This window comes from Ranitomeya variabilis, chromosome 3 (genome assembly GCF_051348905.1).
Source record: "Ranitomeya variabilis isolate aRanVar5 chromosome 3, aRanVar5.hap1, whole genome shotgun sequence".
Taxonomy (NCBI): Eukaryota; Metazoa; Chordata; class Amphibia; order Anura; family Dendrobatidae; genus Ranitomeya; species Ranitomeya variabilis.
In genome coordinates, this window is record NC_135234.1 from 378,292,567 (window position 1) to 378,314,295 (window position 21,729).

At 43.1% G+C, this 21,729-nt stretch overlaps 1 protein-coding gene and 4 non-coding genes across 5 annotated transcripts; all 5 read right to left on the reverse strand.

Moving 5' to 3' along the window:
- Window positions 1-6,054: 6,054 nt before the first annotated feature.
- Window positions 6,055-8,325, reverse strand: LOC143818245 (uncharacterized). The gene is made up of 2 exons (XM_077299603.1): window positions 7,229-8,325; window positions 6,055-7,153 (listed from the first exon to the last, which is right to left on the reverse strand). The coding sequence occupies exons 1-2, from the start codon at window positions 7,408-7,410 to the stop codon at window positions 6,151-6,153; spliced, it is 1,185 nt and encodes a 394-aa protein (XP_077155718.1). The 5' UTR covers window positions 7,411-8,325; the 3' UTR covers window positions 6,055-6,150.
- Window positions 8,326-9,068: 743 nt separating this feature from the next.
- Window positions 9,069-9,251, reverse strand: LOC143763473 (U2 spliceosomal RNA). The gene has a single exon (XR_013212525.1). It is a non-coding gene; the product is annotated as a U2 spliceosomal RNA (small nuclear RNA).
- Window positions 9,252-12,519: 3,268 nt separating this feature from the next.
- Window positions 12,520-12,702, reverse strand: LOC143763589 (U2 spliceosomal RNA). The gene has a single exon (XR_013212626.1). It is a non-coding gene; the product is annotated as a U2 spliceosomal RNA (small nuclear RNA).
- Window positions 12,703-15,970: 3,268 nt separating this feature from the next.
- Window positions 15,971-16,153, reverse strand: LOC143759451 (U2 spliceosomal RNA). The gene has a single exon (XR_013212224.1). It is a non-coding gene; the product is annotated as a U2 spliceosomal RNA (small nuclear RNA).
- Window positions 16,154-19,426: 3,273 nt separating this feature from the next.
- On the reverse strand, window positions 19,427-19,609 carry LOC143763702 (U2 spliceosomal RNA). The gene has a single exon (XR_013212728.1). It is a non-coding gene; the product is annotated as a U2 spliceosomal RNA (small nuclear RNA).
- Window positions 19,610-21,729: the final 2,120 nt, after the last annotated feature.

A 21,729-nucleotide genomic window follows, 5' to 3' on the forward strand; every position in this document is an offset into this window, starting at 1 on the left:
TAGCCAAATGACCCCAAATTTCCAATGCCTAACTATTATTATAAAGTTAATTAATATTGACAAGCTTCAGTAACAAGAATGGATGTTTTTGCCATTAAAATGGGCACTGTAGGTGTTTTCCTGGCCTCCACTCACTGCCGACTATGCTTCCCCATTGACTTGCATTGGGTTTCATGTTTCGGTCGATCCCCGACTTTTCGCGATAATTGGCCGACTTCACTCGACTCGACTTTTGACAAAGTCGGGTTTCGCAAAACCCGACTCGACCCCAAAAAAGTAAAAGTCGCTCAACCCTAAGATGTATATATGCAGATTAATCTAGTGGCATAAAAAATGAACTGGGCCACCGAGTAATGGCATGTATTGAATCATGAACAAACCTGCATGGGTCTATATGATTCAGAGACCATGAAGAGTGCATACAAAAGACAATATAATCAGAGGTATGCCAACATACAGAACTTGTTTCCACCGAATGGCAGGAAAGGGAAGGCCGGAACTCAGACCCCACAATTAGGGTATGGACGTATCAGACACAGAGCCATGGGAGCTGAGAGAAATAGAAGCTGGTGAGCACCCCACGCGTATCGCCACAGCAGTTGTGGCTTCTTCAGGGGAAAAAAAGTATGCTGTGCAAGAAAGTGGTCGAACTGGGTGATGAGTTCAAGAATGCCCAGAAAGTTTCCATTTCTAGGTGATCCAACCATTTCGGTATCTCCTCTAAATGCTAAGCCACGCTTGGCAATAAAATGAATAACATTTACTACTCGTTTCAATACTGACCTCCAATAATACTCCTGAGCCTCGACCTGTTGTGTTAGCTCCATATCAATTCGCCCAATCGCTATTAACCTCATATAGAAAGCAATTGTAGAGTTCAGATGTTCTGCTGACTGCTCATGACTTTTTATACGTTCTTGTGAATGTTTCCAATCACAGAATACATTAGACGAAAGCTGAGAAGACTCAGATTCCGTAATAAAGCACATCAATCTGCACGTGAAGCAGTAAATGCATCCTTTAGAGGGAGAGAAGCATAACCAATTCCTGGTTATGACTTCTCCATTATGATTTTGACGACGGAAAAGACCAAGTGTGCACATTCTTGGAATATTGCGGTCCTTTCTAAGTTGCTGGACCAAGTGTGCAATGAACAAACTCTCATCACAGTGCTGGATTGTTCCTACACCCCATTTCAGCCAGAAATCTCGCATCTGTTCCGAAATAATGGATGGCCAAAGTCCAATGTCATCACCCCCTGGTGGGCCCTCAATTTCACCTTCTTCATAAGATGTGCCACTATCAGTCTCCTTTTCTTTGTGTTCTTCAGTTGTACACGTTACTACTTCAGCCTTTTCTTACCAAGGATCAACAACCATTTCCACTGAAGCATTCTCAGGTTGATCAGATTCTACAAGGTCATTACTCCTTTCCGACACTTGCCTTGAATGAACAGTGAAGAACTCGTCCAATTTTCTTGTCTTCGCTATCTCTTCTGTTGATTTCATTGTTTCTTCTTTTCTTAAGTCTTTTAGAAGCACCAGACTCCCAAATTCTTGTGCGATGTCTGTGCCTATCTCCTTCACGATTGTCCATGATGGTAATCTAAAGTAACAAAATCACCTTGTCAACCCTTGAAGTCCTGAAAGTGAATTAAAGATTAAAATATGTACATATGTATGTATGTACAGTACAGACCAAAAGTTTTGTTTTTCAAATACACTCGTGGATGGTATTGTGTCTCAGGGCTCAATGGATCACTGAAATAAATCTTAAACACAAGCGGCAATTAGTTTTCCAGGTGAATCTAATTAAAGGAAAACTACTTAAAAATGATGTTCCACATTATTAAGCAGGCCACAGGTTTCTAGCATACTTCAAGAAAACTTAAGAGTGATCATCATACTGTGAAGAGATTTGCGACTGAAACAGAGCACAGACAGAGTTCATTCAAATAAAGGCATAATGAAGAAGGTTTCTGCCAGACAAATTCATTGGATTAAGAGAGCAGCTGCCAAAATACTATTAGAAAGCAGTAAACAGTTATTTGAAGCTGCTGGTGCCTCTGGAGTCCCTCGAATCTCAAGGTGTAGAATCCTTCAAAGGCTTGCTGTGGTGCATAAACCTACTATTGGCCACCCATAAACAGTTCACAAGCAGAAATGGTTGCAGTGGGCCCAGACATACATGAAGACTAATTTTCAAACAGTCTTGTTTACTGATGAGTGTCAAGCAACCCTGGATGGTCCAGATGGATGCATAGTGGATGGTTGGTGGATGGCTACCATGTCCCAACAAGGCTGCGACGTCAGCAAGGAGGTGGAGGAGTCATGTTTTGGGCCGGAATCATGGGGAAACAGCTGGTAGGGCCCTTTAACCCCTTTCTGACCTCTGACGGGATAGTCCGAGGTCAGAAGCCCCTCTTTGATGCGGGCTCCGGCAGTGAGCCCGCATCAAAGCCGGGACATGTCAGCTGTTTTGAACAGCTGACATGTGCCCGTAATAGGCGCGGGCAGAATCGCGATCCGCCCGCTCCTATTAACTAGTTAAATGCCGCTGACAAACGCAGACAGCGGCATTTAGCTACCGCATCCGGCCGAGCGGCCGGAAATGACGGCATCGCCGACCCCCGTCACATGATCAGAGGTCGGCGAGGCTTCAGTATTGTAACCATAGAGGTCCTTGAGACCTCTATGGTTACAGATCCCCGGCAGCTGTGAGCGCCACCCTGTGGTCGGCGCTCACAGTACACCTGATTTTCTGCTACATAGCAGCGAACAGCAGATTGCTGCTATGTAGCAGAGCCGATCGTGCTGTGCCTGCTTCTAGCCTCCCATGGAGGCTATTGAAGCATGGCAAAAGTAAAAAAAAAAGTTAAAAAGAATGTGAAAAAAATAAAAAATATCTAAAAGTTTAAATCACCCCCCTTTCGCCCCAATCAAAATAAATCAATAAAAAAAAAATCAAACCTACACATATTTGGTAACGCCGCATTCAGAATCGCCCGATCTATCAATAAAAAAAAGCATTAACCTGATCGCTAAACAGCGTAGCGAGAAAAAAATTAGAAACGCCAGATTTAAGTTTTTTTGGTCGCCGCAACATTGCATTAAAATGCAATAACGAGCGATCAAAAGAACATATCTGCACCAAAATGCTATAATTAAAAACGCCAGCTCAGCACGCAAAAAATAGGTCATAACCCAGGTCATGAAAAATGGAGACGCTACGAGTATCGGAAAATGGCGCATTTTTTTTTTTTTAGCAAAGTTTGGAATTTTTTTTCACCACTTAGGTAAAAAATAACCTAGTCATATTAGGTATCTATGAACTTGTAGTGACCTGGAGAATCATAATGGCAGGTCAGTTTTAGCATTTAGTGAACCTAGCAAAAAAGCCAAGCAAAAAACAAGTGTGGGACTGCACTTTTTCTGCAATTTCACTGCACTTGGAATTTTTTTTCCGTTTCTAGTGCACAACATGGTAAAACCAATGATGTTGTTCAAAAGTACAACTCGTCCCACAAAAAATAAGCCCTCATATGGCCAAATTGACGGAAAAATAAAAAAGTTATGGCTCTGGGAAGGAGGGGAGTGAAAAACGAACACAGAAAAATAAAAAACTCCCAAGGTCATGAAGGGGTTAAGGTTCCTGAAGGTGTGAAAATGACCTCCGCAAAGTATATAGACTTTCTGACTGACAATTTTCTTCCATGGTATAAAAAGCAGAAATGTGCCTTCAGGAGCAAAATCATCTTCATGCATGACAATGCACCATCTCATGGTGCAAAGAATGCCTCTGAGTCATTGGCTGCTATGGGCATAAAAGGAGATAAACTCATGGTGTGGCCACCATCTTCCCCTGACCTCAACCCTATAGAGAACCTTTGAAGTATCATCAAGCAAAAGATCTATGAGGGTGGGAGGCAGTTCACATCAAAACAGCAGCACTGGGAGGCTGGGGTCACACATGGCGTAAGACAATACGCAACGTATTATACGTCCGTATTACGCGTTGAATACGCCAAAATGTCTCCGTAAGCGACTTCCGTAGTTCCGGCGTTGCTGAGGTGTGGTCGCGTATTTTACGCATGTGCTTGTGCGTGTGTGATGCGTGTGTGATCCGTATGGCGTATTTATCACGCACCATCACAAAATGGACATTTAACGGTTTTCAGGCCTGCAAATCATTTAAACCATCATTAACCACACTATTTAAGCCCTCTACAACAGGTGGAGCCCTCCCATCTGCCCTATATGTTCTCTAGCATATTTTGGCTGTGTTGCTTGGAGATTACAACCATGTCTGGCCCTGTGTATGTAAGCACAACTCAGCGGGTGTTGCTTCACTGGGTGTTGTCTCGTCGCTTTGGACAGCCATATTCGGTCAATGTGGATCCGCGAAGGAGGAGACGAAGATTGTGGGTCCATCCTCTATTGATCCAACGCCAGAGTAAAGGCCATTTCCAGAGACTATATTCAGCTTTGAGGGCACATCCAGAGAAGTTTTACCAGTATACTCGCATGTCCATCCGGACTTTTGACATGTTGTTGGAGCTCTTACGTCCTGGGCTCACCTTTAAGGACACCTGGATGAGAAAAGCCATATCTGCTGAGGAGCGTCTGCTCCTAACCTTACGGTATGTATTCCACATTTGAAAATACTGTTTTTTGGGGGTTTTTCTTAACAAATGTGAGGTGTACTACTAGGTTTCATTAACTTCACTTGGACATGAAGCCACAAGCACATATCCAAGAATGTTGGCAAGATTATAGTCTATTTATTTTTTCAACTGCCAATTTGTATACTGTAAATAATGTCATATTCTATGAAATATACACTTGGGCTTCTTCCTTGGATCTTAGTGCTCATGTTTTTTTCTTTTCCCTTTTTGTTGTATTGCAGCTTCCTGGCCACAGGATTGTCCTATGCGGGTCTCCACCTGGAGTTTTTGATTGGGCGGTCGACCATTTCAGGCATTGTTAGGACAACCTGTTCCCAAATCTGGCTGAAACTACATGAAGCTGTGTTGCCTGAGCCAAAACAGGACGATTGGCTTAAAATCGCCACAGGTTTCCAAAATAATTGTGACTTCCCTAATTGCATTGGAGCTGTGGATGGGAAACATATCAGGGTGCGTAAGCCGCCGAACTCTGGTTCCCAATTCTACAATTACAAGCAGTTTTTCTCTGTAGTTCTGTTAGCAGTTGCTGACAGTAACTACAGGTTTGTCATTGTAGACATTGGGGCCTATGGGCGAACTGGAGACTCTAGGGTCTTCAATTCGTCCATAATGGGTCGGCGGCTACGTGACAACCAGTTGAATCTCCCACCACCACAACAACTCCCAGGCTCCAATGCTGAAGCAGTGCCTTTTGTTTTTGTTGGAGATGAGGCCTTCCAACTGTCGCGGAACGTCATGAGGCCTTACCCCAGGCGCAACCTTGACGACCGGCGGAGGGTGTTTAATTTGAGACTTGCCAGGGCACGGAGACTGGTTGAGTGCGCCTTTGGGATTCTTGTGGCCAAATGGCGGGTTCTTCACTCTGCCATACAGCTGAGTGAGGCGACAATCAACGAAGTGATAAAAGCCTGTGTCATTCTACATAATTTCACAAGAATACATGATTGTTCATCACCAAGCGTGGAAGATAACCTCATGATCAATGTTCGTAGGCCTACCCCATATGTCCCTCCTCCGCGTCGGCCACTTTCTGGTCTGAAAGTTCGTGATATCTTTACCAATTTTTTTTTGTCTCCTCAAGGTGCTATTCCCTGGCAAGACTATGCCTTTTTGCATGTGTAATTAATTAGCTATATAAAGTATGTGTGAAACAATTTTCCAACTCTGTGTTTAGTTTTTTCTTATTTCACATATGGTTATCAGCATATCATGTGTGTGTGATGGAAGAATGAATACAGCGCAGGCAGACGGTGATTGCTAGTACAAAAACATTTTACTTACTGGGTAACTTTTTCAACTGTGTAGGTTATTCTTTTGTCATAACCTTTTTTGGGTCTCATATTTTTTTTTTTTTTGCCCTGTAGTGAGAATACAAGCATACAAATTGTATACAAATCATAGAAAAAAAACAAAAAAAAAAAAATTAAAAGAAACATAAAAAACAAAACAAACCTAAAAACAAAAAATTACAAGTCCTGGTAGGTAGGGGCAGGAGAAGCAGCTTGCTCTGGGTCTGCATCAGGTGGCATTTGTAGGCCCAATTGTCCAGAACCCTGTGCAGATGATGTTGTGGCCTGAGGGACATTTGGCCAGCTAGGATGCTGGGAACTTGGAAGAGTAGGGCGTGGATTTTGGACATACCCCTGCTGCTGATAACCATATGGCCGGGAATCATAACCCAACCCAAAATGACCATATTGTCCATACCCAGGTTGGGACCAGCCTCCAGCACTGGGTGTGGACAAGTGGCCATATTGTGATGGTTGAACATATCCCGCCATATGTTGCTGAGGTGGCCATTGTGTGGTTGATGGGGGTTGGGGCTGAGGTGTTGGCTGACGTGGAGGGGGTGGTTCGGATCCTTGTTGAGCTGCCAGGCCTTGTAATCTCAGAGGCCGCAGAACATTTTCAGGTGACATCTGCCACTGTTCAATCATCAGCATGAGATTGTATGGGTTATTTGGGGGGGTGCATGCGTCAACAAGGATCTGAAAACACCCTCTCACACGTAGCCTTAACTCCCTCTCTATGGACCTTAAGTAATTGGCCATGCTCCTGGTAAATCCCTCCTCCCCATCATCGTCTCGAACACGTGCCAAGTAGCTCAGGACCCCAGCATCGACATTTTGGCGGCTTTGTCTCAATTCTCTTCTGCGGCGTGCAAGCTGTGGTCTGACTGCAGCCTGTGGGGATGGAGCCAGGGCAACAGTTGGGCTGCTGCTATTTACAGGGTCATCCTGGCTAGGTGGTGGTGCTGCTGATGAGGCTGCCGCTGAAGAGGCAAACTGTGGGTCCTCTGGGTGTGGGACTGAGACAGATCCAGCTTCATGAAGAGATGAGGAGGATCCAGGAGGGATGGAGCCAGAGGGAGCAGCAGATGGACCAGCCACCTCTTCACCTTCCCCAACTGGGTCAATGACCAGTTCGGAGTCAGACCCTGTCTCCCTGTCAGTGAGGTTAGACTGAGTTCTGGAACCAAAAAAAAAAGTAAGAACACAAATAATACCAAAACCCACACCAAAAATTATTGAGATTGGTACTTACGGCCTGAGGTCCATGCTGGGATTGAGAAAGTTGAGCCGGTCAAAGTATATGTACTTTTTTTTTTTGGGAGGTGCCCCGGCTCCACTTCTCTCCCGCTGCTGCCTCTCCCTCCTGTACTGGTCGCGGATACTCCGCCACCTTGTTGTAACATCACCCACTGAAACAACAAAAAAAACACACATTCTTTAGACCATTAATCAGTGAGCTCCAAAAAGGTGTAAATGACTACACAGATTTATAAGTGTAGCATCCAAATAGGCCTTTGGGGAGAAGAATTCATCTTAAATCGAAACAAAAACCCCAATTAGCAAGCAAAGCCACAAGGACAGAGTCCACTAACCTCTATCACAGAAAGGACAAATAATGGGAAACACTGTTAGTAAGTAAAAGGGACACCTATTGTAAACATTAATGAAATCCGTATATCATGTACCACACCTTGGATCTACTGGTGGGCTTTCTAGTTCCTTCATGACTATTTAGTACATTGCGCAGAAATTCAAAGTAGAAAGGGCCTGATAATTCCAAAGAACATTACATTTCAAACATGGGTGTACTTACTTATCTGTCGCTGTGCCTGACGTGGCTGCTGGTCATAATGTGGGAAGAGGGCCACACACACGCTCCTCCATGCTGCCTCTTTTTGGGCTCTGTTGGCGTAGTTTGGATCTCTTTGGTCCCAAATTACAGGCCTTTCTTGGACCAAAATAATGAGCATGTCCACATTGATAATGTGAGACATGGTGAATCTCACTCCGTGGAGGCGTGCAGCAGACTTCCGGGTTCACTGTCTGGCTTTTTCAGCTAATTAGCATGTCTCACCTGCCTAATTGAGGCCTTTGGACGTTTCAGGACATCTGCCATTAAGTTCCGTATTTCTCGCAAGGCACACGCATGGTCCGTAAGCATTCCGTATTATACGCTCTCCCATAGACTTGCATTGGCGTATTTTTTGCGCGATACGCTGACAAACGCAGCAGGCTGCGATTTTCTGCGCCCGTACAAAGCCGTATATTACGGATCCGTAAGATACGGCTGATAGGACTAGACCCATTGAGAATCATTGTGCCGTATGCAATGCGAGTTTTACGGACGTAGTTTTTTCGCTCTTACGTACGTAAAACACGCATGTGTGACCCCAGCCGGAGGCTATTCTGTCTTCATGCAAAGAAATACAAGCAGAAACTCTCCAAAAACTCACAAGTTCAATGGATGCAAGAATTGTGAAGGTGATATCAAAGAAGGGTTCCTATGTTAACATGTAACTTGGCCTGTTAGGATGTTTTTGAGTTAAATAACTTTTTTTTTCAGTGAATGTGACCTCCTAATGCTACAAATTCCACAAATGAGCATTTACAGTTCTTTAAAACATATCAAATGTTTAGAAATTCTACTGTGCCTAATAATTTGGAACAGTGCATTTTGAGTTTTTGTTCATTTGGGAGATTATGCTTTTATCATTGGGAGGTTTCTTCAATAAAATTTGATGTATACTCTAACGGGTGATGACTTTTATTAGACTGGCTGTCATTTGCTCCGACCGTTTAGGCAAATCCGAGAAAAATGCAATTTGCATAATAATTTGGAACATGGTGTAATGACATTACAAATTGAAAACAATACAATACAATGCTTTAAATCGGTGAAAACAATGAACACACAAGATATAGCAAAGTTGGTCAACTTCCACCAAATTGAGTTTGGCATCTGAAATGTACACTCTTGAACCTGAAAAAACAACTGAAGGGGCAAAAAGAGGAAAGAAAGAATTCAAATATCAGTCCAAAAACACAACTTGCATTGATTTCAATTCAATATGTTTTTGGAAGCCGGATTAGGGAAGGGGTGCACCTGTCCTGGAGGTACTGCAATATCAGGTCAATGCGTGGAGTGGACAGAGCAAGCTCTTTTTCCATCTCTTTGTTCTAAAAATTCATTTAATATATGGTCCCCAGATAGGGGACGTATCAGATATTAAACTGATAAGAACAGATTTTTTGATTGAAGAAACATCCAAAGCTCTGAAAAATAGGACTGAAGTCACACCAAAACAGTGCACAAGGCAAGGATTCATGTAGACCCTTCCCATAAGAGAGGGTCCCCAATTAACCTTCCACGTCCCTCCGAGCAAGGAGGCCACGGCGAGGGTGAGGGATCTTCGATGCTCTCCATATCCAAAGCCATGGAAGTGCCTTTTTGGTGCTCCCAGCATCCAACCAGACTCTCACCTTCACGGAGCAGGGAGCCCTGTTTCGTGTTGATTTCTCAGCCCAAAGCTGACCGTAGTTTTGATTTATAAAAATTCATCTTCCTGACCCGAAGGCCAGGAAAAGAAGGGGGTGCTTAAGAAAGTATGAAAGGTTAGGTGCAGCGTGCTACGGAGTCCAAGAATTACCTGGGATCCCAAACCAAGTAAGCTCAGAGTCCCACTAGGACGACCACTCCCGGGGCACATTGTACCTCAAGCCCTCACACACAGCCAATTGATCTCGATCCTGGGGGGCCATGGTTTCCACCAGATGACGGTATGAGCCACCTGGCATACTAGCAAGTGCACCAAACCATTGTGTATAGTGTATCAATGTACTAAATGGCAGGAGCAGGATACCTTTTTCGAAAAATACTCCACTTGATCTTAGCCAAAAGGCTTAGAAGCAGTGACCCAACTTGGTTTCGCACATGTAGTGTGCCATGGACTACGAAAGACACCTGTTGTGAAGACAGAGCCAAAGACTGCCGTCAGGAAGACATCTTGAAGAACACTGGACACTTTAAAAACAACAGTTCTGCTGCTTGTTCTAGATGCATTTCATACATTTTTACTCTGCCTAAGGCTACCTATTTTAACACGCCCTCCCTCCCCCTTTTGTTCCCATGCGCATCAACACCAGGAGGAGAGAGGAGGAACAATCAACAAACAAATAAGCAGCTGTTTTCCCTTACCTCTCCTTTTGTTGAGTACTCACCTGCTGTTGCTTCTTTAGCAGACTCAAGATGGCTGCTGCACAGCCAGATAATGGCCAAGGGCCCATTGTGACATGTGCAGTGTTCCATTCACACATTCCATCTACTGCAGGCAGTGCACCTGGCTGGCTACAAACCATTAGGACACTCAGATAGACAAAGATAGGCAGCACATTCAAACACCACACACCAAACATTTTTATTTTTTTTAATTTAATCCACATACACAAAATTAAGAAGTCGGTTCTCCACAAGCGGGAGACAATGTTTCACAAAAAAAAACATAGCGCCAAAAAAAATAAATAAATAGAAATGCATGGAATCCAGCAATACCTACACATGGGAATCTAGAATTAAAACAGAAGGTACTAATGCAAGGGAACTGGCTAGGTAGGTGGTGTGCGTGCAACAATGTACCAAAGGCCAAATACATTATTGCAGTTTATCACAACTATAGCAAGCGGCAAAACACTTGTTAATAGATAGATACTTAGATAGATAGAGTACAATACACCATGTTCCAAATTATTATGCAAATTGGATTTAAGTGTCATAAAAATGTAATTGTTTTGTTTTTCAAATACACTCATGGATGGTATTTTGTCTCAGGGCTCAATGGATCACTGAAATCAATCTTAAACACATGTGGTAAATAGTTTTCCAGGTGATTCTAATGAAAGAAAAACTACTTAAAAATGATGTCCCACATTATTAAGCAGGCCACAGGTTTCTAGCAATATGGGAAGTAAAAAGGATCTCTCTGCTGCTGAAAAGCGTTAAATAGTGCAATGCCATGGAGAAGGTATGAAAACATTAGATATTTCACGAAAACTTAAGAGTGATCATCATACTGTGAAGAGATTTGTGACTGAAACAGAGCACAGACAGAGTTCATGCAGATAAAGGCATAATGAGGAAGGTTTCTGCCAGACAAATTCATTGGATTAAGAGACCAGCTGCCAAAATACCATTACAAAGCAGCAAACAGTTATTTGAAGCTGCTGGTGCCTCTGGAGTCCCTCGAATCTCAAGGTGTAGGATCCTTCAAAGGCTTACTGTGGTGCATAAACCTACTACTGGCCACCCATAAACAGTGTTCACAAGCAGAAACGGTTGCAGTGGGCCCAGACATACATGAAGACTAATTTTCAAACAGTCTTGTTTACTAATGAGTGTCAAGCAACCCTGGATGGTCCAGATGGATGCAGTAGTGGATGGTTGGTGGATGGCCACCATGTCCCAAAAAGGCTGCGACGTCAGCAAGGAGGAGGAGGAGTCATGTTTTGGGCCGGAATCATGGGGAGACAGCTGGTAGGGCCCTTTAAGGTTCCTGAAGGTGTGAAAATTACCTCCGCAAAGTATATAGAGTTTCTGACTGACAATTTTCTTCCATGGTATAAAAAGCAGAAATGTGCCTTCAGGAGCAAAATCATCTTCATGCATGACAATGCACCATCTCATGGTGCAAAGAATGCCTCTGAGTCATTGGCTGCTATGGGCATAAAAGGAGATAAACTCATGGTGTGGCCACCATCTTCACTTGACCTCAACCCTATAGAGAACCTTTGGAGTATCATCAAGCAAAAGATCTATGAGGGTGGGAGGCAGTTCACATCAAAACAGCAGCACTGGGAGGCTATTCTGTCTTCATGCAAAGAAATACAAGCAGAAACTCTCCAAAAACTCACAAGTTCAATGGATGCAAGAATTGTGAACGTGATATCAAAGAAGGGCTCCTATGTTAACATGTAACTTGGCCTGTTAGGATGTTTTTGAGTTAAATAACTTTTTTTTTCAGTGAATGTGACCTCCTAATGCTGCAAATTCCACAAATGAGCATTTACAGTTCTTTAAAACATATCAAATGTTTAGAAATTCTACTGTGCCTAATAATTTGGAACAGTGCATTTTGAGTTTTTGTTCATTTGGGAGATTATGCTTTTATCATTGGGAGGTTTCTTCAATAAAATTTGATGTATACTCTAACGGGTGATGACTTTTATTAGACTGGCTGTCATTTGCTCCGACCGTTTAGGCAAATCCGAGAAAAATGCAATTTGCATAATAATTTGGAACATGGTGTAATGACATTACAAATTGAAAACAATACAATACAATGCTTTAAATCGGTGAAAACAATGAACACACAAGATATAGCAAAGTTGGTCAACTTCCACCAAATTGAGTTTGGCATCTGAAATGTACACTCTTGAACCTGAAAAAACAACTGAAGGGGCAAAAAGAGGAAAGAAAGAATTCAAATATCAGTCCAAAAACACAACTTGCATTGATTTCAATTCAATATGTTTTTGGAAGCCGGATTAGGGAAGGGGTGCACCTGTCCTGGAGGTACTGCAATATCAGGTCAATGCGTGGAGTGGACAGAGCAAGCTCTTTTTCCATCTCTTTGTTCTAAAAATTCATTTAATATATGGTCCCCAGATAGGGGACGTATCAGATATTAAACTGATAAGAACAGATTTTTTGATTGAAGAAACATCCAAAGCTCTGAAAAATAGGACTGAAGTCACACCAAAACAGTGCACAAGGCAAGGATTCATGTAGACCCTTCCCATAAGAGAGGGTCCCCAATTAACCTTCCACGTCCCTCCGAGCAAGGAGGCCACGGCGAGGGTGAGGGATCTTCGATGCTCTCCATATCCAAAGCCATGGAAGTGCCTTTTTGGTGCTCCCAGCATCCAACCAGACTCTCACCTTCACGGAGCAGGGAGCCCTGTTTCGTGTTGATTTCTCAGCCCAAAGCTGACCGTAGTTTTGATTTATAAAAATTCATCTTCCTGACCCGAAGGCCAGGAAAAGAAGGGGGTGCTTAAGAAAGTATGAAAGGTTAGGTGCAGCGTGCTACGGAGTCCAAGAATTACCTGGGATCCCAAACCAAGTAAGCTCAGAGTCCCACTAGGACGACCACTCCCGGGGCACATTGTACCTCAAGCCCTCACACACAGCCAATTGATCTCGATCCTGGGGGGCCATGGTTTCCACCAGATGACGGTATGAGCCACCTGGCATACTAGCAAGTGCACCAAACCATTGTGTATAGTGTATCAATGTACTAAATGGCAGGAGCAGGATACCTTTTTCGAAAAATACTCCACTTGATCTTAGCCAAAAGGCTTAGAAGCAGTGACCCAACTTGGTTTCGCACATGTAGTGTGCCATGGACTACGAAAGACACCTGTTGTGAAGACAGAGCCAAAGACTGCCGTCAGGAAGACATCTTGAAGAACACTGGACACTTTAAAAACAACAGTTCTGCTGCTTGTTCTAGATGCATTTCATACATTTTTACTCTGCCTAAGGCTACCTATTTTAACACGCCCTCCCTCCCCCTTTTGTTCCCATGCGCATCAACACCAGGAGGAGAGAGGAGGAACAATCAACAAACAAATAAGCAGCTGTTTTCCCTTACCTCTCCTTCTGTTGAGTACTCACCTGCTGTTGCTTCTTTAGCAGACTCAAGATGGCTGCTGCACAGCCAGATAATGGCCAAGGGCCCATTGTGACATGTGCAGTGTTCCATTCACACATTCCATCTACTGCAGGCAGTGCACCTGGCTGGCTACAAACCATTAGGACACTCAGATAGACAAAGATAGGCAGCACATTCAAACACCACACACCAAACATTTTTATTTTTTTTAATTTAATCCACATACACAAAATTAAGAAGTCGGTTCTCCACAAGCGGGAGACAATGTTTCACAAAAAAAAACATAGCGCCAAAAAAAATAAATAAATAGAAATGCATGGAATCCAGCAATACCTACACATGGGAATCTAGAATTAAAACAGAAGGTACTAATGCAAGGGAACTGGCTAGGTAGGTGGTGTGCGTGCAACAATGTACCAAAGGCCAAATACATTATTGCAGTTTATCACAACTATAGCAAGCGGCAAAACACTTGTTAATAGATAGATACTTAGATAGATAGAGTACAATACACCATGTTCCAAATTATTATGCAAATTGGATTTAAGTGTCATAAAAATGTAATTGTTTTGTTTTTCAAATACACTCATGGATGGTATTTTGTCTCAGGGCTCAATGGATCACTGAAATCAATCTTAAACACATGTGGTAAATAGTTTTCCAGGTGATTCTAATGAAAGAAAAACTACTTAAAAATGATGTCCCACATTATTAAGCAGGCCACAGGTTTCTAGCAATATGGGAAGTAAAAAGGATCTCTCTGCTGCTGAAAAGCGTTAAATAGTGCAATGCCATGGAGAAGGTATGAAAACATTAGATATTTCACGAAAACTTAAGAGTGATCATCATACTGTGAAGAGATTTGTGACTGAAACAGAGCACAGACAGAGTTCATGCAGATAAAGGCATAATGAGGAAGGTTTCTGCCAGACAAATTCATTGGATTAAGAGACCAGCTGCCAAAATACCATTACAAAGCAGCAAACAGTTATTTGAAGCTGCTGGTGCCTCTGGAGTCCCTCGAATCTCAAGGTGTAGGATCCTTCAAAGGCTTACTGTGGTGCATAAACCTACTACTGGCCACCCATAAACAGTGTTCACAAGCAGAAACGGTTGCAGTGGGCCCAGACATACATGAAGACTAATTTTCAAACAGTCTTGTTTACTAATGAGTGTCAAGCAACCCTGGATGGTCCAGATGGATGCAGTAGTGGATGGTTGGTGGATGGCCACCATGTCCCAAAAAGGCTGCGACGTCAGCAAGGAGGAGGAGGAGTCATGTTTTGGGCCGGAATCATGGGGAGACAGCTGGTAGGGCCCTTTAAGGTTCCTGAAGGTGTGAAAATGAGCTCCGCAAAGTATATAGAGTTTCTGACTGACAATTTTCTTCCATGGTATAAAAAGCAGAAATGTGCCTTCAGGAGCAAAATCATCTTCATGCATGACAATGCACCATCTCATGGTGCAAAGAATGCCTCTGAGTCATTGGCTGCTATGGGCATAAAAGGAGATAAACTCATGGTGTGGCCACCATCTTCACTTGACCTCAACCCTATAGAGAACCTTTGGAGTATCATCAAGCAAAAGATCTATGAGGGTGGGAGGCAGTTCACATCAAAACAGCAGCACTGGGAGGCTATTCTGTCTTCATGCAAAGAAATACAAGCAGAAACTCTCCAAAAACTCACAAGTTCAATGGATGCAAGAATTGTGAACGTGATATCAAAGAAGGGCTCCTATGTTAACATGTAACTTGGCCTGTTAGGATGTTTTTGAGTTAAATAACTTTTTTTTTCAGTGAATGTGACCTCCTAATGCTGCAAATTCCACAAATGAGCATTTACAGTTCTTTAAAACATATCAAATGTTTAGAAATTCTACTGTGCCTAATAATTTGGAACAGTGCATTTTGAGTTTTTATTCATTTTGGAGATTATGCTTTTATCATTGGGAGGTTTCTTCAATAAAATTTGATGTATACTCTAACGGGTGATGACTTTTATTAGACTGGCTGTCATTTGCACCGACCGTTTAGGCAAATCCGAGAAAAATGCAATTTGCATAATAATTTGGAACATGGTGTAATGACATTACAAATTGAAAACAATACAATACAATGCTTTACATCGGTCAAAACAATGAACACACAAGATATAGCAAAGTTGGTCAACTTCAACCAAATTGCGTTTGGCATCTGAAATGTACAATTTTGAACCTGAAAAAACAAATGAAGGGATAAAAAGAGGAAAGAAAGAATTCAAATATCAGTCCAAAAACACATCTTGCATTGATTTCAATTCAATCTGTTTTTGGAAACCGGATTAGGGAAGGGGTGCACCTGTCCTGGAGGTACTGCAATATTAGGTCAATGCGTGGAGTGGACAGAGCAAGCTCTTTTTCCATCTCTTTGTTCTAAAAATTCATTTAATATATGGTCCCCAGATAGGGGACGTATCAGGTATTAAACTGATAAGAACAGATTTTTTGATTGAAGCAACATCCAAGGCTCTGAAAAATAGGACTGAAGTCACACCAAAACAGCGCACAAGGCAAGGATTCATGTGGACCCTTCCCATAAGAGAGGGTCCCCAATTAACCTTCCACGTCCCTGCGAGCAAGGAGGCCACTGCGAGGGTCAGGGATCTTCTATGCTCTCCATATCCGAAGCCATGGAAGTACCTTTTTCGTGCTCCCAGCATCCAACCGGACTCTCAACTTCACGGAGCAGGGAGCCCTGTTTCGTGTTGATTTCTCAGCCCAAAGCTGACCGTAGTTTCGATTTATAAAAATTCACCTTCCTGAACCGAAGGCCAGGAAAAGAAGGGGGTGCTTAAGAAAGTATGAAAGGTTAGGTGCGGCGTGCTACGGAGTCCAAGAATTACCTCGGATCCCAAACCAAGTAAGCTCAGAGTCCCACTAGGGCGACCACTCCCGGGGCACATTGTACCTCAAGCCCTGACACACAGCCAATTGATCTCGATCCTGGGGGGCCATGGTTTCCACCAGATGACTGTATGAGCCACCTGGCATACTAGCAAGTGCACCAAACCAGTGTGTATAGTGTATCAATGTACTAAATGGCAGGAGCAGGATACCTTTTTCGAAAAATACTCCACTTGATCTTAGCCAAAAGGCTTAGAAGCAGTGACCCAACTTGGTTTCACACATGTAGTGTGCCATGGACTACGAAAGACACCTGTTGTGAAGACAGAGCCAAAGATTGCCGTCATGAAGACATCTTGAAGAACACTGGACACCTTAAAAACAACAGTTCTGCTGCTTGTTCTAGATGCATTTCATACATTTTTACTCTGCCTAAGGCTACCTATTTTAACACGCCCTCCCTCCCCCTTTTGTTCCCATGCGCATCAACACCAGGAGGAGAGAGGAGAAACAATCAACAAACAAATAAGCAGCTGTTTTCCATTACCTCTCCTTCTGTTGAGTACTCACCTGCTGTTGCTTCTTTAGCAGACTCAAGATGGCTGCTGCACAGCCAGATAATGGCCAAGGGCCCATTGTGACATGTGCAGTGTTCCATTCACACATTCCATCTACTGCAGGCAGTGCACCTGGCTGGCTTCAAACCATTAGGACACTCAGATAGACAAAGATAGGCAGCACATTCAAACACCACACACACCAAACATTTCTTTTTTTTTTTATTTAATCCACATACACAAAATTAAGAAGTCGGTTCTCCACAAGAGGGAGACAATGTTTCACAAAAAAAACCATAGCGCCAAAAAAAAAAAAAAAAATAGAAATGCATGGAATCCAGCAATACCTACACATGGGAATCTAGAATTAAAACAGAAGGTACTAATGCAAGGGAACTGGCTAGGTAGGTGGTGTGCGTGCAACAATGTACCAAAGGCCAAATACATTATTGCAGTTTATCACAACTATAGCAAGCGGCAAAACACTTGTTAATAGATAGATACTTAGATAGATAGAGTACAATACACCATGTTCCAAATTATTATGCAAATTGGATTTAAGTGTCATAAAAATGTAATTGTTTTGTTTTTCAAATACACTCATGGATGGTATTTTGTCTCAGGGCTCAATGGATCACTGAAATCAATCTTAAACACATGTGGTAAATAGTTTTCCAGGTGATTCTAATGAAAGAAAAACTACTTAAAAATGATGTCCCACATTATTAAGCAGGCCACAGGTTTCTAGCAATATGGGAAGTAAAAAGGATCTCTCTGCTGCTGAAAAGCGTTAAATAGTGCAATGCCTTGGACAAGGTATGAAAACATTAGATATTTCATGAAAACTTAAGAGTGATCATCATACTGTGAAGAGATTTGTGACTGAAACAGAGCACAGACAGAGTTCATGCAGATAAAGGCATAATGAGGAAGGTTTCTGCCAGACAAATTCATTGGATTAAGAGACCAGCTGCCAAAATACCATTACAAAGCAGCAAACAGTTATTTGAAGCTGCTGGTGCCTCTGGAGTCCCTCGAACCTCAAGGTGTAGGATCCTTCAAAGCCTTACTGTGGTGCATAAACCTACTACTGGCCACCCATAAACAGTGTTCACAAGCAGAAACGGTTGCAGTGGGCCCAGACATACATGAAGACTAATTTTCAAACAGTCTTGTTTACTGATGAGTGTCAAGCAACCCTGGATGGTCCAGATGGATGCAGTAGTGGATGGTTGGTGGATGGCCACCATGTCCCAAAAAGGCTGCGACGTCAGCAAGGAGGAGGAGGAGTCATGTTTTGGGCCGGAATCATGGGGAGACAGCTGGTAGGGCCCTTTAAGGTTCCTGAAGGTGTGAAAATGACCTCCGCAAAGTATATAGAGTTTCTGACTGACAATTTTCTTCCATGGTATAAAAAGCAGAAATGTGCCTTCAGGAGCAAAATCATCTTCATGCATGACAATGCACCATCTCATGGTGCAAAGAATGCCTCTGAGTCATTGGCTGCTATGGGCATAAAAGGAGATAAACTCATGGTGTGGCCACCATCTTCCCCTGACCTCAACCCTATAGAGAACCTTTGGAGTATCATCAAGCAAAAGATCTATGAGGGTGGGAGGCAGTTCACATCAAAACAGCAGCACTGGGAGGCTATTCTGTCTTCATGCAAAGAAATACAAGCAGAAACTCTCCAAAAACTCACAAGTTCAATGGATGCAAGAATTGTGAAGGTGATATCAAAGAAGGGTTCTTATGTTAACATGTAACTTGGCCTGTTAGGATGTTTTTGAGTTAAATAACTTTTTTTTTTCAGTGAATGTGACCTCCTAATGCTGCAAATTCCACAAATGAGCATTTACAGTTCTTTAAAACATATCAAATGTTTGGAAATTCTACTGTGCCTAATAATTTGGAACAGTGCATTTTGAGTTTTTATTCATTTTGGAGATTATGCTTTTATCATTGGGAGGTTTCTTCAATAAAATTTGATGTATACTCTAATGGGTGATGACTTTTATTAGACTGGCTGTCATTTGCACCGACCGTTTAGGCAAATCCGAGAAAAATGTAATTTGCATAATAATTTGGAACATGGTGTAATGACATTACAAATTGAAAACAATACAATACAATGCTTTACATTGGTGAAAACAATGAACACACAAGATATAGCAAAGTTGGTCAACTTCAACCAAATTGCGTTTTGGCATCTGAAATGTACAATTTTGAACCTGAAAAAACAACTGAAGGGACAAAAAGAGGAAAGAAAGAATTCAAATATCAGTCCAAAAACACAACTTGCATTGATTTCAATTCAATCTGTTTTTGGAAACTGGATTAGGGAAGGGGTGCACCTATCCTGGAGGTACTGCAATATCAGGTCAATGCGTGGAGTGGACAGAGCAAGCTCTTTTTCCATCTCTTTGTTCTAAAAATTCATTTAATATATGGTCCCCAGATAGGGGACGTATCAGATATTAAACTGATAAGAACAGATTTTTTGATTGAAGCAACATCCAAAGCTCTGAAAAATAGGACTGAAGTCACACCAAAACAGTGCACAAGGCAAGGATTCATGTAGACCCTTCCCATAAGAGAGGGTCCTGTTATGATCCTTAGTGGTTGAGGATCACAAATTACTCCAGCTAAGTAACAAACATAGGACAAGCTCTAGGGAGGTGGCACTACTAACTAACGGTGTGGGGGGAGAAACTCAGTCCCCTAGAGCAACCAGCAAGCGAGGAAATCACATTTTAGCGAGCTGGACTAAAAACATAATGAACGCTGATAATCAAAAAATGATCAATCAAAAACTTAGCTTGTCTTGGAGAGACTGGGAGCAAGGTAGACACAAGGAATCTGAAGAGCACTGAATACATTGATAGCAGGCAAGGAACTGAGTATCCAGGTGGGCTAAATAGGAAACCAACCAAGGATAACGAACCAGCTGATGCTGCAACCTGCAGAAAGACAACACTACACAGTACCGCTTGTGACCACTAGAGGGAGCCTAAAAATAGAGTTCACAACAGTACCCCCCCCTTGAGGAGGGGTCACCGAACCCTCATCAAGACCCCCAGGGCGATCAGGATGAGCCGCGTGGAAGGCACGAACCAAATCGGCCGCATGAACATCAGAGGCGACAACCCAGGAATTATCCTCCTGACCATAGCCCTTCCACTTCACCAAATACTGAAGCCTCCGTCTAGTGATACGAGAATCCAAAATCTTCTCCACCATGTACTCCAATTCGCCCTCGACCAGCACCGGAGCAGGAGGCTCAACAGAAGGAACCACAGGTACCACATACCTCCGCAACAAAGACCTATGGAACACATTATGAATGGCAAACGATGCTGGGAGATCCAAACGAAAAGACACCAGGTTAAGGATTTCCAAGATCTTATAAGGACCGATGAAGCGAGGCTTGAATTTAGGAGAGGAGACCTTCATAGGAACATACCGAGAAGACAGCCACACCAAATCCCCAACACGAAGTCGGGGACCCACACCGCGGCGGCGGTTGGCAAAGCGCTGAGCCTTCTCCTGTGACAACCTCAAATTGTCCACCACATGGTTCCAAATCTGCTGCAACCTATCCACCACAGAATCCACCCCAGGACAGTCAGAAGGCTCAACCTGACCCGAGGAAAAACGAGGATGGAAACCAGAATTGCAGAAAAAAGGCGAAACCAAAGTAGCAGAACTAGCCCGATTATTAAGGGCAAACTCGGCCAAAGGCAAAAAAGTCACCCAATCATCCTGATCAGCAGAAACAAAACATCTCAAATAAGTTTCCAACGTCTGATTAGTTCGCTCGGTTTGGCCATTAGTCTGAGGATGGAAGGCCGACGAAAAAGACAAATCAATGCCCATCTTAGCACAAAAAGTCCGCCAAAACCTGGACACAAACTGGGATCCTCTATCAGATACAATATTTTCAGGAATGCCGTGCAAGCGAACCACATTCTGAAAAAATAGAGGAACCAAATCGGAGGAAGAAGGCAACTTAGGCAAGGGCACCAAATGGACCATCTTGGAAAAACGATCACACACCACCCAGATGACAGACATTTTCTGAGATACTGGAAGATCCGAAATAAAATCCATGGAAATGTGCGTCCAAGGCCTTTTCGGAACAGGCAAAGGCAAAAGCAAACCGCTGGCACGAGAACAGCAAGGCTTAGCCCGAGCACAAATCCCACAAGACTGCACAAAGGAACGCACATCCCGCGACAAGGAAGGCCACCAGAAGGACCTAGCCACCAAATCTCTGGTACCAAAAATCCCAGGATGACCCGCCAACACCGAAGAATGAACCTCGGAAATAACTCTGCTGGTCCATCTATCCGGGACAAACAGTCTCTCTGGTGGACAACGGTCAGGTCTATCCGCCTGAAATTTCTGCAGCACTCGTCGCAAATCTGGGGAAATGGCAGACAAAATAACTCCCTCTCCGAGAATACCAGCCGGCTCAGAAACTCCCGGAGAGTCAGGCACAAAACTCCTAGAAAGTGCATCAGCTTTCACGTTCTTCGAACCGGGCAGGTATGAGACCACGAAGTTGAAACGGGAGAAAATCAACGACCAACGAGCCTGTGTAGGATTCAGGCGCTTGGCAGATTCAAGGTAAATCAGATTTTTGT